Source organism: Salmo trutta, chromosome 13, assembly GCF_901001165.1.
Source record: "Salmo trutta chromosome 13, fSalTru1.1, whole genome shotgun sequence".
Classification (NCBI taxonomy): Eukaryota; Metazoa; Chordata; class Actinopteri; order Salmoniformes; family Salmonidae; genus Salmo; species Salmo trutta.
The window spans coordinates 36,263,430-36,278,066 of NC_042969.1; the positions used below are offsets into that span (position 1 = coordinate 36,263,430).

At 44.3% G+C, this 14,637-nt stretch overlaps 1 protein-coding gene across 3 annotated transcripts; it reads left to right on the forward strand.

The window, feature by feature from the left end:
- The first annotated feature begins 516 nt into the window (after positions 1-516).
- Positions 517-14,566, forward strand: LOC115205737 (mothers against decapentaplegic homolog 5). Of its 3 annotated transcripts, none has more exons than XM_029772010.1 (9): positions 517-705; positions 4,625-4,945; positions 5,120-5,317; positions 5,509-5,724; positions 6,379-6,657; positions 7,961-8,062; positions 12,660-12,881; positions 13,230-13,486; positions 13,793-14,566. In XM_029772010.1, the coding sequence occupies exons 3-9, from the start codon at positions 5,131-5,133 to the stop codon at positions 13,934-13,936; spliced, it is 1,407 nt and encodes a 468-aa protein (XP_029627870.1). In that variant the 5' UTR covers positions 517-705; positions 4,625-4,945; positions 5,120-5,130; the 3' UTR covers positions 13,937-14,566. The 3 variants fall into 3 exon arrangements, with proteins under 3 accessions (XP_029627870.1, XP_029627872.1, XP_029627871.1); XM_029772012.1 differs by having other exon boundaries at positions 6,379-6,651; XM_029772011.1 differs by having other exon boundaries at positions 4,625-4,718.
- The last annotated feature ends 71 nt before the right edge of the window (positions 14,567-14,637 follow it).

Below are 14,637 nucleotides of genomic sequence, written 5' to 3' on the forward strand. Positions count from 1 at the left end.
TCCACAGAAAATTATACAGAAACACATTTTATTTGTAATTTAAAAAATATATATTTTATTTTATGCACTTTGAGATTATCCTGTATAATGAAATGCGCTTTACAAATGTAGCAAATTATTAATATTTACTTGAACAGTGCGGATACTTTTATGTTATTTATTTAACCAGGTAGGCAAGTTGAACAAGTTCTCATTTACAATTGCGACCTGGCCAAGATAAAGCAAATAATACAAAGTTTGTGAACAGAATTAAGGCACAAACTCAATCTGTTACCAAACAACATGCATCTGCACGGTTCTTCAAGTAAATGTTTTAGTAAAATGTTCTATGGAAATTGTATAAAGTAGTCCTTGTGCATAGAATTGTATGGTTGCAATCATTGGGTTTTTGTTTGACTTTTTTTTAAAGTGAGATCTGAGTCTCAGCATTACTTTTTTTTATTTTTTTTACGTGGAATAGCTCTCATTTGAAGAAGACTGTGACAAAGTGTTAAAAAGATGAAGAAGAACAGAGTAAAATCTCTGATGTAGCGGAGGGATATGCGCTCCGCCTCCAGTCTTGACGCTAGGACAGGAGTAGGGAGAGTCGGGGGGAAAACAGGCATTGGTGGAAAAAAGGTAGAAAATTAAAAAACAGCTTCATGTCGGACTGCTTTAAATAGAGAAAAAATAAGGAAACGACCAGCCTGCCTCAATTATTCAAAGGTATGCGACCACATACGTTTATCTACTAGATAAGCATGTTTCCATTGGAAGACTACCAAATTACCAAGGTTTAATCAGTGAAGTAAGGCTTGGGCACTTTTCCCGAGGGGGTGTAGCTAACCAGTTAGCTAGAGAAGTGATTGCAAAAGTTATCTCTGGAATGGTGGAGAGGGAAGAGGTAGCTAGCTAGAATTGGGGTGGGATAAACGAGATTTGTGGTCAAAATAGGACGTGTTAACGTCAGCCATGTAAAGCCACACGAAGAACTTTGATTGTAACATCAATTCGGTTCAACAACGATAACCAACTGTCTAGCCAAGCTAGTTAATTAGCTTGCTCAACACGCTACAAGTTAACGTTAGCTTTAACGGTAGCTAACGTTACTTGGCTAAGCTTAGCTAACAAACGTAGTTAGCTAAGTTCACTTTAGCGAAATTGGATGAGTTGATATATTTTCCACTCTTTATAGCCATAACTAATCATATGGCTACATACATAATTATAGATATCTGACCCAAAAGACATAGCTAGCCAACTATGTGTATAAACATTAAGTGGAATTTTTAGGTACCTATACTTTCGCGCTAGCTAGGCATTCCATGTTATTGTGTACCTTGGAAGTTAACGTTAGTTATTTTATCACATTGTTCAGTGTAACTAGTTACGTTTACAAAGTTGTTTCTATGGGAATCGGGACATGTATTTTGTGCTGGTTTCAAGCTTCAGTGGTATAATGGTTGTGATCATGGGTCAAGTAAGTTAGTTTTTGATTTACCATCCTGCAGTAATGATGTCAGTGTGGATTTCTGGTGTCAAATGATCATCCATTTGGCAATTAGGCAATATCCTCTTGAGTATCACCTTGGGTGGGGATGGGGAGACATCTCATGCTTAGTTACCTGAATCATCCTTTGTCTTCTCACTTTCACCGTGTAGCCAGAGCATGCCATGTCAGAATTGTCTCAACATGATTTATATTTTCTCTATGTTAAGTGTTGCGATACTTTTCGCTAAGCTTCATCTCAACAACATTCTGTTTTTCTGCCCAGTGTTTACTGAATTGAGGCACTCTTAAAACCTGGTACCCATGGTGACTGCCACGGTCTCTCCAGCCAGACACTGTGTTGCTTCCTGACCCTGCTACAGGACAGCCAGGCAGGAACATACTGAGGTGTGACGTGATCAGTTGCTGGACTCTGGGGATTTGTGCACGTTTCCTGTCATTAAAGTTATTGTATTGCTGTCATTGCTCACATGGCATTACAGCCTCACAGAAACCAGCATATTATTTGGTCAGGCTGTGTCTAGAGAGCTTGCTTACCTACTTAGCTTATAGCCTAGTTGTCCATATCTTCATGGATGAAACAGGCCCATGTGCATCTTTAGCCTCTGCTACATTTTTGTTCTCCTTGTATGCCCTGTCATCTCACTTCATCATGACACATGCAAAGCTAATTTTTCCCCCTGTGTTGACTGAAGTGTAGGGTACATTGTATTGCCTATAGAGCTCCTTTAGTGCTTTTTCCCTATTGTACCAATGAAGCGGTAAACTGCCTGGTGCTGTTGGACAGCTGTGTGCCGTAAGGGAGGGATATGATGGGAAAGGATGGGAGAGGAAGCAGCTTTCAGTGAACTCACATCCTCTGCTAGGGCTGTTTTCAACAGCTGTGTGGCCATGCCTGTGTCTTCTTTCTGCCTCTGTCTACCCAGAGGTCTGTCTGTCAGGCTCTGTGTATCCCATCCATACATCGCCCAGTTTAGGGCTTTGTGGGGCTGTTGCTTACAGATGTCACTAGTGCTGTGAAGATACCTGTATCTCAAGCATACCATACTCTTTGGTCTTTTAAAAACATGCTGTATGTGAAATATTGTGTGCTATAGCGTGGTAGATAAATACATGTGACTCTAGATCAGGGGTTTCCAAACATTTTCACTCAAGGCCCCCCGCCCCCTGCGTGCTCCAAGTCTATTTCTATGGCAGCAAGCACTGTTCATGAGACAAACAGTTCACACCCCTCTTGTTGGTTGGGAGAATTTAGTAGGTTTAAAGCTTATTTCCTGCTATTCTACACATTTAGTCAAGGGGCGCAAAGAAAATGTTGCAGTTGTAAAGCACATTTTCTTTCAATTCTATACATTTCGGCATCTCATGTGATATTTGAGTGACAAAAAAATTACGACAATCTATGGGCTAAATAAACCTAACATGGCCATTTGACAATTTTATTAAAAATCTCTCTAAAGTATGCAATGACTAGCATGACAAAAGGAACTGATGCACTACCCAATTTTGAAATGGCACCTTGTGCATTTTACTATTACAACTTTTTCAAGAGGTTAAGTTTCAAGCCAGACTGAGTTCATTTAAAAATCCACTGCTCGAGATGACATTGCTTTTATTTATTTTTATTTCACCTTTATTTAACCAGGTAGGCCAGTTGAGAACAAGTTCTCATTTACAACTGCGACCTGGCCAGGATAAAGCAAAGCAGTGAGACACCGACAGAGTTACACATGGAATAAACAAACATACAGTCAATAACACAATAGAAAAGTCTATATACAGTGTGTGCAAATGAGGTAAGGCAATAAATAGGCCGTAGTGGCGAAGTAATTACAATTAAACACTGGAGTGATAGATGTGCAGAAGATTAATGTGCAAGTACTGGGGTGTGCAAGTACTGGGGTGCAAAGGAGCAAAAAAAATGACAATATGAGGTAGTTGGATGGGCTATGTGCAGTGATCTGAGCTGCTCTGACAGCTGATGCTTAAAGTTAGAGAGGGAGATAAGGCTTAAGTGATTTTTGCAATTCGTTCCAGTCACTGGCAGCAGAGAACTGGAAGGAAAGGCAGCCAAAGGAGGAATTGGCTTTGGGGATGACCAGTGAAATATACCTGCTGGAGCACGCGCTACGGGTGGGTGCTGCTATGGTGACCACTGAGCTGCGATATGGCAAACTTATAGATGGCCTGGAGCCAGTGGGTTTGGTGCCGACTATGACGCGAGGGCCAGCCAATGAGAGCATACAGGTCGCAGTGGTGGGTAGTATATGGGGCTTTGGTGACAAAACGGATGGCAATGTGATAGACTGCCAACACTCTACTCAGCAAATTGGTTGCAATGTCATTTACAAAATGGCCTCAAGTCAAGGATCAGTAGGATAGTCAGTTTTACAAGGGTATGTTTAGCAGCGTGAGTGAAGGAGGCTTTATTGCGACATAGGAAGCCGACTCTAGATGTAATTTTGGATTGGAGATGCTAAATGAGAGTTTACAGTCTAACCAGACACCTAGAATATGTGGACAACTACAAATACCAAAGTCAGAACCGTCCAGAGTAGTGATGCTGAGCGTGTGGGCAGCGATCGGTATAAGAGCTTGCATTTAGTTTTGGAGGCCACGGAAGGAGTGTTGTATGGCATTGAAGCTCGTCTGGAGGTTTGTTAGCAGTATCAAAGAAGAGCCAGAAGTATACAGAATGGTGTCGTCTGCGTAGAGGTGGATCAGAGACTCACCAGCAGCAAGAGCGACATCATTGATGTATACAGAGAAGAGAGTCGGCCTGAGAATTGAACCCTGTGGCACCCTCATAGACTGCCAGAGGTGCGGACAACAGGCCCTCCAATTTGACACACTGAACTCTGTCAGAGAAGTAGTTGGTGAACCAGGCGAGGCAGTCATTTTGAGAAACCAAGGCTGTTGAGTCTGCCGATATACAGTGATTGACAGAGTCAAAAGCCTTGGCCAGGTCGATGTTTCTGACATTAGGTCTGTTTTCCAAAAGAAGTTAAATGCACTTTGTTTCCGTGCCACGATACTACGGCGTATGGTGATACTGTTATCGTCCTAGATGTCACCTAACCTGAGGATTCTGTTTTGCAATATATTTCTAACAGCTTCTGATCTTTTTTCCCCCAGGTTCCACACTAGACCTTAACGTAGGCGCTGGTCACCACATCATATGGACTAAACCAGAGACTCAGAACGAGAGAGGGAGAAGAGGAGAGAATAGGTCCTTTTTCCTATTTATATCTGCCTATTGACTAGCTACGTTTGTAAATCCTCTGGGCTGTTGTGTCCCAGAGAGGTGGGATCTCAGCTGGACTTGTTCCCCAAACTGCACTCCCCTCAGTGGGGTTGGTTGTGACCCAGTGCCAGGGTACATCCCACCTCACGGCAGGCTTTCCTTTCCTGAGCAGCTGTGTCCTGCCTGCGTCCTGCCTCTATTTCCTGTCCTTGGTGTGCAAGGCTAAGCCGCCTCTCTCCACCCCCCCACCACACACACACACACACACACACACACACACACACACACACACACACACACATTCATTCTCCCTCCCTGTTGACTGTGATCCAAGAACAGGACTCATCAATCACCTAACTTTCTGGTAAATTTCTCCCTCTCACCAGACAGCAGCACCATGACCTCTATGTCCAGCCTCTTCTCCTTCACCAGTCCAGCTGTGAAGCGTCTGCTGGGGTGGAAGCAGGGCGACGAGGAGGAGAAATGGGCTGAGAAGGCTGTTGACGCCCTGGTCAAGAAACTGAAGAAAAAGAAGGGAGCCATGGAGGACCTGGAGAAAGCCCTCAGCAGCCCAGGACAGCCCAGTGAGTGTGTCTGTCTGTCGTGTACTGTGTGCAGCATCATACTTGGTCTGGACCAGGTGTGAGAGACACTGTCTCTTTGGATCAGAGAGTCTGCTAGATGACTTTATAGCAGCATCATACTTGGTCCAGATATTTTCTAACCTTCCCTAACCCCCTTCCCTAACCCGTCTCTCTATCTCCTGCCCTGCCAGGTAAGTGTGTGACCATCCCTCGGTCTCTGGACGGTCGTCTCCAGGTGTCTCACAGGAAGGGGCTCCCCCACGTAATCTACTGCAGAGTGTGGAGGTGGCCCGACCTACAGTCTCACCATGAGCTCAAGCCTCTGGAGGTGTGTGAATACCCCTTTGGCTCCAAGCAGAAGGAGGTTTGCATTAACCCCTACCACTACAAGAGAGTAGAGAGCCCAGGTACGTAACCACTAGCTTGTAGCTAGTACATACTGGCATTTAAATCGTGTTCATTCCTACTATAGTATTGATCTAATGCATTGAAAGACCTAGCCTATACGTGATGGCTTTGTGGCTGTTGTGCATGTCCTTCTGCAGGGGCTGAACAAGACACAGTAAGGACAATCTGACTTCAGTTACCATTTAACCAATTGAAGGAGAGTACTGCATCCTTGACCAATTGAAGGAGAGTACTGCATCCTTGATTATTCATACTATTTTGATTTCCAGGAAATATGTCTCAAGGTGATTGCCTCAACAATATGGGGGCATTCTGGCTGCTACCCTAGAGATGGATGTGATATCTGCCCTTGAATTGGTAAAAACAAATCTGTCAGTCACATGTTGAGGAGCACAGTTACAGATGACCTGATCAGTAGGATCTGCATCATATTAGCACCTTTTTAGAATTAAATGGGGGGGACACAACTGGTATTGGTAACATGTAGATCCTTGCAGTGGACATGCACCACAGCCACTGATGACAACAGGTAATTTTCACTGGTTTGAAATTAGTGTCCCAAGGTTCCTTTTTTAATTAAAAAATATATATATATTTATAAAGGTGCTTCAAATCAATATGTATATTTATTTTAAAAATCTCTTCTTCACCAGTGCTGCCTCCGGTGTTGGTGCCTCGCCACAGTGAGTTCAACCCCCAACACAGCCTCCTGGTCCAGTTCAGGAACATGACTCACAACGAGCCCCACATGCCCGTGAACGCCACCTTCCCGGAGTCCTTCCAGCAGCACAGCGGGGGCAGCGGCTCCTCTTTCCCAATCTCCCCCAACTCCCCCTACCCTCCCTCCCCAGCCTCCAGTGGCGGGGTGGGCACCTACCCCAACTCTCCTGCCAGCTCTGGACCCTCCAGCCCTTTCCAGCTTCCAGGTAGATGTCAGTATACACTCCTATCCTTTATCATGCACTTATGTGTTTATTGATAGCCTATTATATTGTAATAGCAGCTAACAGCATGTGTCATGTTTTCACACTTGTACCTGTCACCTGGTCTCACACTGCCTTTGGCTTCTATGATGTACTGTACCCGTCACCTGGTCTCACACTGCCTTTGGGGACAGTCAAAAATGGCGGCTGAAGTGTATACCAAAGGCCTGCATCGGGGTGACTGGTGAGTGTCAGTGTGCCCATCGCTGGACACAGCATAGGGTCTGACCTCCGGCTCCTGTTCTGGTGAATTCCCCCAGGTTTGAATCACTGCAGTGCTTTCACTTCTATGCAGTGGTGGAAAATGTACTCCATGCTCCTACTTGAGTAAAAGTAAAGATGCCTTAATCAAAAAGGACTCAAGTGAAAATCCTCCAGTAAAATACTACTTGAGTAAAAGTGTTTGTTTTTTAAATATACTTAAGTATCAAAAGTATGGATAATTTAAAATTCCTTATTAAGCAAAGCAGATGGCACAATTTTCTTTGTTTACAGATAAAAACCAGAGTCAAATAATTTGTGTTTAGTGAGTCTGCCAGATCAGAGGCAGTAGGGATGACCAGGGATGTTCTCTTGGTGAGTGTGGATTGGACCATTGTCTGCCCTGCTAAGCATTCAAAATGTAACAAGTACTTTTGGGTGTCAGGGAAAATGTAAAGTACATACTTTTCTTTAGAAATGTAGTGAAGTTAAATAGTAGTACAGATACTCAAAATGACTTAAGTAGTATTTTTACTTAAGTACTGTACACGAGTGCTAGTGCTATCATTTCTATGTGGTGTAACAGGAGGAAAAGCAGTGTTGAGTTGGGAAGCCGTGTTAATTTTCAGAACTACGAATACGTCTCCAGAGAAATCTGTCCACCCTCTAAGCAAGGTGGTAACCTGTAACTGGTCTGTAGGAAGACCAGCCTTCTCATAAAAAACATTACCAATTGTCCCCAGCCACGCCCCACTTTCTCAATTTCTGTCCTCATAAGTGGTTCTGAAATACAAAACAAATGGGACTGTCCATAGAGCCATACATTAGTGTTTGTGTGTGTGAAATCCTACACCCGTTTCCGGGTAGAGAAAGATCCTATGGTGATGGGTTTAACTCCTCTTGGGAGTTGTCAGAGTGTGTGTGACTGTGGGTATGCATGCGTCCGGCTCTTCTGTGTATGTGTCCGTCCGCTGTAAGTGTGTGGACAGCCATTTGTCATCCGCAGCAGCTGGTCTCCTAACTATCTGTCCATTGTGGTCTTCCGTTCCAGCTGATACCCCACCCCCGGCTTACATGCCCCCTGACGAGCAGATGGGACAGGAGGGGTCCATGGAGACCAGCAGCAGCGGCCCCAGGAACATGCCTAGTGGGGGTGAGGAGTCGGACTTTACACTTTATTTAACAGGGATGATTTTGATTTTTCTGATCACAGGAATTCCTGCTTTCAGACAGAATTCCTGCTTTCAGAAACGAGGTATGTCATGCTCTGGTGAGTCACACTCTTGTGACTTCTATTGAAGGCTCTACAATCACTCAGGACAAGGCCAATGAAGTCCGCACCTCGCTGGAAGCCCACCTTCCACAGGTGATAAGTGGCTCGGATTAATTCCTTCCTGAGCCCAGAAATGGGTGTCTCATGGCCAAACAAGCGTTGTATCTTGTTTCCCTCCTTCAGGGAACAGTAGTTAGTCATAACGTTTTGTTCCCTTTCGCTACAACGTATCTTGGAGAAATGTAATCACGCCCCAAGCCGACCCCAACGGATACTAAATGAAACGACCCATGGCAAACCATCCATACCTGACCCAACCAGATGTGGCAGTCTGGGTATTGAGCACACGGCGTGCTGCTTAGTGACCTTTCCCCTTTCCCAGCCGTAAGCACACTGGGGGCAGTGATACTCAGGTGATAACCTTGAGGACGTGTGTGGTGATGCCTAACTCATCTCCTTTAGTCAACTCTTTAAACTGCCCAAGACGCTGCAGACTCCTGGTGGAGTGGGCACATACACCACTAGGTAACCTTTAACCTTTGCTGCTGTATGACAGGGAGATAGCCTCCCCAATCCAGTGGGAGAAATGCTGTTTAGGGAGAGCCCTGCCGCCAGCTGGATTAGCATAACGGACACAAAGCTGGTCACATAACCGTTTATCTTGGGTCCGTTCAATGTACGTGCATAAAGCTCGCAACGGACACAGGGCATGCAACCTCTGTTGCTCTTAAGAAGGAGGGCGTGGAAAAGGAAAATGGCTCAAAGCTAAGGACCTGTAGGTCATAGCCATTACTTTTGGGGCGAAGGCTGCATTTGGACACCTTAGTCTCCCGGGGCGAACTGAGTACAGGACGGGTGTACGGATAGCATGTGGAGGTCCCCAACTTGTTTATCTGTGGCATGCTAGCTGTTATGCATGCTAGCTGATGTTAGCCATGATAAGGATTCTATTCTGAGCAAGGTTGGCTATCCTTTGACTGCAGCACGGTCCGTTTAGAATAACCAAGTTTAAAAAAAATTAACCGTATACTTAACGAGTGGGCTACCTTAGCAATTTCACCATTAGGAAGCCGGAATAGCTAGCAGTAACTAGCTCGCCTCAGCAAGGTGGCAAAACTGGCAAGCACGCTATGCAGCGCTTGTTAGCTAGCTTGGTCTCAAGTCTACGTAGGACCGGATCAGAGGTTGGACCCGGACCCTTCTGGGAAGAGTCAAGCGGCGCTTAACCAAGGCAGACACAGGTGGTGGGGGGATACTCACAGAACCTGGTTGCCCTCTCTCTTTGAGTAGCCTCTCATAACCGATGACAGAGCTCACAGGAGCTGCGACCAGAACAACAACCCAAACCATCGCTGTGTCCCTCAACTTAGACTCAGCTGAGGTATGGGCACCCAGGAGAGGAAGTGACTATCGGGAACACCAAGACCCCTAAAGACTCCACGATTGTCAAGAGAACCTGCGTTGCGGACTAGTAAGGGAAACAGTGCCAGCTGTGCCCTAGTCTCACGCACGAACTGATTGGAGCGAGGGCAGCCTGAGCATGCGCCGAGACATGCAGTGCCTTCGGAAAGTATTCAGACCATGTTTTTTTAACGTTACAGCCTTATTCTAAATAGTATTAAATTGTTCTCTCCCCCCCCCCCATCCACACTAGCCCGTAATGACAAAGCAAAAACTCTTTAGGTTTTTGCTAATTTATACAAATAAACTGATCACAGGTATTCAGACCCTTTACTCAGTACTTTGTTGAAGCACCTTTTGGCAGCGATCACATCATCAAGTCTTCTTTGGTATGACGCTACAAGCTTGGCACACCTGTGTTTGGGGAGTTTCCCCTATTCTTCTCTGCAGATCCACTCAAGCTTTGTCAGGTTGGATGGGGAGCGTTGCTGCACAGCTATTTTCAGGTCTCTCCAGAGATGTTCGATTGGGTTCAAGTCCAGGCTCTGGCTGAGCCACTCAAGGACATTCAGAGACTTGTCCCGAAGCCACTCCTGCGTTGTCTTGGCTGTGTGCTTAGGGTCGTTGTCCTGTTGGAAGGTGACCCTTCACCCCAGTCTAAAAACAGACTGCTCAGGAGTTCATCAAGGATCTCGCTGTACCTTTCTCTGTTCATCTTTGCCTCGATTCTGACTAGTCTCACTGTCGTTGAAAAAATATCCCCACAGCATGATGCTGCCACCACCGTGCGTCGGGATGGTGCCAGGGTTCCTCCAGACGTGACGCTTGGCTTTCAGGCCAAAGAGTTAAATCTTGGTTTCATCAGACCAGAGAATCTTGTTTCTCAGGCTCTTAGAGTCCTTTAGGTGCCTTTTGGCAAACCCAAGCGGGCCGTCGTGCCTCTTCCTGACGAGTGGCTTCCGTCTGGCCACTCTTCCATAAAGGCCTGATTTTGCGGCGTGCCGCAGAGATGCTTGTCCTTCTGGAAGTTTCTTCCATTTCCACAGAGGAGCTCTGTCAGTGACCATCAGGTTCTTGGTCACCTCCCCCGATTGATCTTCCTATAGCAGCCTGCTCTAGGAAGAGTGTTGGTGGTTCCAAACTTCTTCCATTTAAGAAGGATGGAGGCCACTGTGTTCTTGGATCTTCAATGCTCCATTCATTTGTTGGTACCCTTCCCCAGATCTGTGCCTCGACACAATCCTGTCTGACTCTACGGACAATTCCTTCGACTTCATGGCTTGGTTTTTGCTCTGACATGCACTATCAACTGTGGGACCTTTTATAGACAGGTGTGTGTGTGCCTTTCCAAAGCATGTCCAATCAATTGAATTTACCACAGGTGGACTCTAATGACGTTGTAGAAACATCTCAAGGATGATCAATGGAAACAGGATGCACCTGAGCTCAATTTCAAGTCTCCATAGCAAAGGGTCTGAATACTTATATAAATTTATTTCTGTTTTTGCTTTGTCATTTATGGGGTATTGTATGTAGATTGCTGAGGATTTGTAACAAAATGTGGAAAAAATCAAGGGGTCTCAATACTTTCTAAAGGCACTGTACAAAATAACAAATGCGAGTCTTAATTCATAGGGCGTTGGCTTGTTAGTGTAACCCCTCGATTCTTGACTGTCGCTACTTTGCAGGACTGATACACAGGATCCTCCGTTTCAGGCAAGTGCCTTGTTTATTGTAGTCTGGCAATAAAGCCCACAAAGTAGGTGTTCACGTTAGAATCAGACCGTTTTGAATTTACATTTCTCCAGCTCCTGTACATGAGTATAGTAGTCACGACTTTGTCTTGACCGCTCCAGGTGAAGTTAGCCGTTTCACGTCTCATTAGCTAGCAGCGTAAACATTCAGATTGTTTATTTAGCGCTTGCTAGCATCACGATACAAAATGCATAAGGATACTGAGATCTTAAAATATCTGATTTTCATTTTGATCCATATACATTCAAAAGGCACTTTATACAGATAGCATTTCACCCCGTATTATCGGCATATTCAACAGCGTTGAATATGACCAACAGTGTTCGCTTGATCCCAAGATATTAATGTTTTGTGATTGTTGGTGTCGTAAAAATGGTAGCTAACAGGTTAGTAATTAGCATGTTTGACATTTCAGTGGAAATACTACTATGAACTTTTTTTAACGTTTTAGCAAAAAAATTACATCCTGTATCAGCAGTTATTGGCCACCCTTACTATTTTGAACAAAATCAAATGGCTATAACTTGTAAGAGACTCCAACCTTGTATCAAAGAGAGCTCAACTTTCTATGTACCATCTTTGCCATAATCATAAATGAAAGGGAATTCATATGGTAGCAACGGTGAACTTGACACAAGGCCAGTACCAGTTCATACCAGGAGAGGGCGTAAGAGCAATGCATATAAGCCTTGAACAGATGTAATATCTTCTAATTTCTTCCCTTTTAGAATGAGAATATAATATTTTGAACTTAATATAAATACTCTACATGCAGGTGAAAATTGTTCCTGCTACATTAGGCTTTGTCATTTCGGTCGCATTAGCCATCTTACTTATTGCTATAGCCAGGCCAAGCAATTTGAGGAATAACTAATTATTTGTATGGTTCTCATGTTTCCTAATCACAAACTTCAGCGTCCAGGGGGTGAGCACTCTCTACCACTAAGGGACCGTTTAGTTGGCGCAACGTAAGACTGTCGTTTTCCAGTGTGTTTTTAATAGCGTGACTCGTTTGTGTTCACACCTGAATGATTTAAGTAATGAATACGAGCCTCAAGCCTGTCACCTGTGGAAGGCTGGGCTCCCAGCGAGGTGTGGATTTCATTGGCCTCGTCAGGCGTAATTGTCACAAGAGTAGGAACAATGGGCACAACAAATGCACCACATCGTTCATGAATTGATCAGATTAAATTGTACGTTTTCAAGATTACGCATCCCTTTATCTTTACAACACAGAAGGATCCCTGTAGATGTGGAGTATGAGAAACCTAGCCACTGGTGCCGTATTGTGTTGAACAACCTCTCCACCTTGTCCCTGTAGATGTGCAGCCAGTGGAGTATGAGGAACCGAGCCACTGGTGCAGTATTGTGTACTATGAGTTGAACAACAGAGTGGGTGAGGCCTACCATGCTTCTTCTACCAGCGTCCTGGTGGACGGCTTCACCGACCCCTCCAACAACAAGAACCGCTTCTGCCTGGGGTTGCTCTCCAACGTCAACCGTAACTCAACCATAGAGAACACACGCCGCCACATCGGCAAAGGTGAGCAGGGCAATACATTGAGATGAATAGATTAGTTGAAAGTGGATATGAGGTTCAGAGAAAGTGTGGGGGAAGGAAGTGTGAAAAACATGCATGATATTCTGTTGAATCATGCATTTCTTAATTTATGGATGTTTATTTTTTTTAGGTATTTCTGTTGGCGCTAGAAACACTAGCATTTAGCTAGGTATTACTGTAGGAGCTTGAAACACTAGTATTTAGCTTTTACTTGCTCTCTCTCTCAGCCCCCCCAGTGGTCCACCTGTACTGTTGGAGGTGTATGCAGCATGTCTGAGTGACACCAGTATCTTTGTTCAGGGTTGTAACTCTCGTTCTTTCTCTCCTCAGGGGTCCACCTGTACTATGTAGGAGGTGAGGTGTATGCTGAGTGTCTGAGTGACACCAGTATCTTCGTTCAGAGCCGTAACTGTAACTACCATCATGGTTTCCACCCCACCACGGTGTGCAAGATCCCTAGTGGCTGCAGTCTGAAGATCTTTAACAACCAGGAATTTGCTCAGCTACTGGCCCAGTCTGTGAACCATGGCTTTGAGGCTGTCTACGAACTGACCAAGATGTGCACCATCCGCATGAGCTTTGTAAAGGTGATATACAATTACATTTTGATTTGAACGTTTCTACTAGTTTCAGTACCATGTTACAATTCACTGCTTTTATCATCTTGGCCATTGATTCAAAATTTTTTTTGTGGAAATGACATTTAACTTAATTTCATTGAGAGAGCAAATCTGCAGTGTTGAGAATAACATTAGGGCACATTGTAGCATAACATTGTGCAATGGAAAATGAGGATTTCTTATTGGAAAATTTGCTGTTTCATTCCTTTTCTGACCATTTACTTCCTTTTGTGAATATGACCCAGCTTTATCTCTCTTTCTCCCTCTCCACAGGGCTGGGGAGCTGAGTATCACCGACAAGATGTCACCAGTACCCCTTGTTGGATAGAAGTTCATCTTCACGGCCCTCTGCAGTGGCTGGATAAAGTGCTGACACAAATGGGCTCTCCTCTCAACCCCATCTCTTCAGTGTCCTAATGGTTACCCCCCCCCCCCAGACCAGACTCTCAATCCCCTCTCTTCAGTGTCCTAAAGGTTACCCGCCAGGCTGGGAGATTCTTTCACTTTTTTTCAAACTTAACTTTAATTTTTTTGCATTGTTTAATGAGCAAAAGCAGGTCTTCAAAGGCTGAACTGTTTCCACTATCTGACAGCAGAAGGGATTTATAACCCAGAGCAGCAGAATTATGTTGAGAAAGAGCAGAAGATAGACGTAAAACCGACAGAAGAATATTCAGAGTAGCGGCACAAAATATTGGACAAACTACTGCTCTGAGTCATCACTACCAACCATGTGCTTCTATTGAGTAGTAGGACTGGAAAGCATGTACCTTAACTGTTTCTGATTTTTGCATAAAAATGTTTGGTAATGATTTTCTTTCTATGTTTCTGTTAAAAGAAAATGATGTATCACTACTCTGCCTTTACCACAGTCAAACTACTTGTGATTTTACTCTAACTTTCCTTTCTTGCCATCTTAAGGTATAGATATCATTATGTTCACTATTAGACCCAGATCTCATAACAAAATGTTAACTTTTTATAGTTTCTATTGCTAGAAAAAAACACTGATTTACTGCCTTAAATAAAGTATGTCTCACTAATAAATATGATATGGTGGATTCATTTACTCAATGCTTTGAACAGGTGACAAGCTAGGAACATCACACTTCTCATCA

Excerpts from the sequence above, each read along its gene's own strand:
- LOC115205737 (XM_029772010.1), top strand. The coding sequence starts at position 5,131 with ATGACCTCTATGTCCAGCCTCTTCTCCTTCACCAGTCCAGCTGTGAAG. Across the intron at positions 5,318-5,508 it reads CAGCAGCCCAGGACAGCCCA|GTAAGTGTGTGACCATCCCT; the intron begins GTGAGTGTGTCT and ends CTGCCCTGCCAG. Across the intron at positions 13,487-13,792 it reads TCCGCATGAGCTTTGTAAAG|GGCTGGGGAGCTGAGTATCA; the intron begins GTGATATACAAT and ends CCCTCTCCACAG.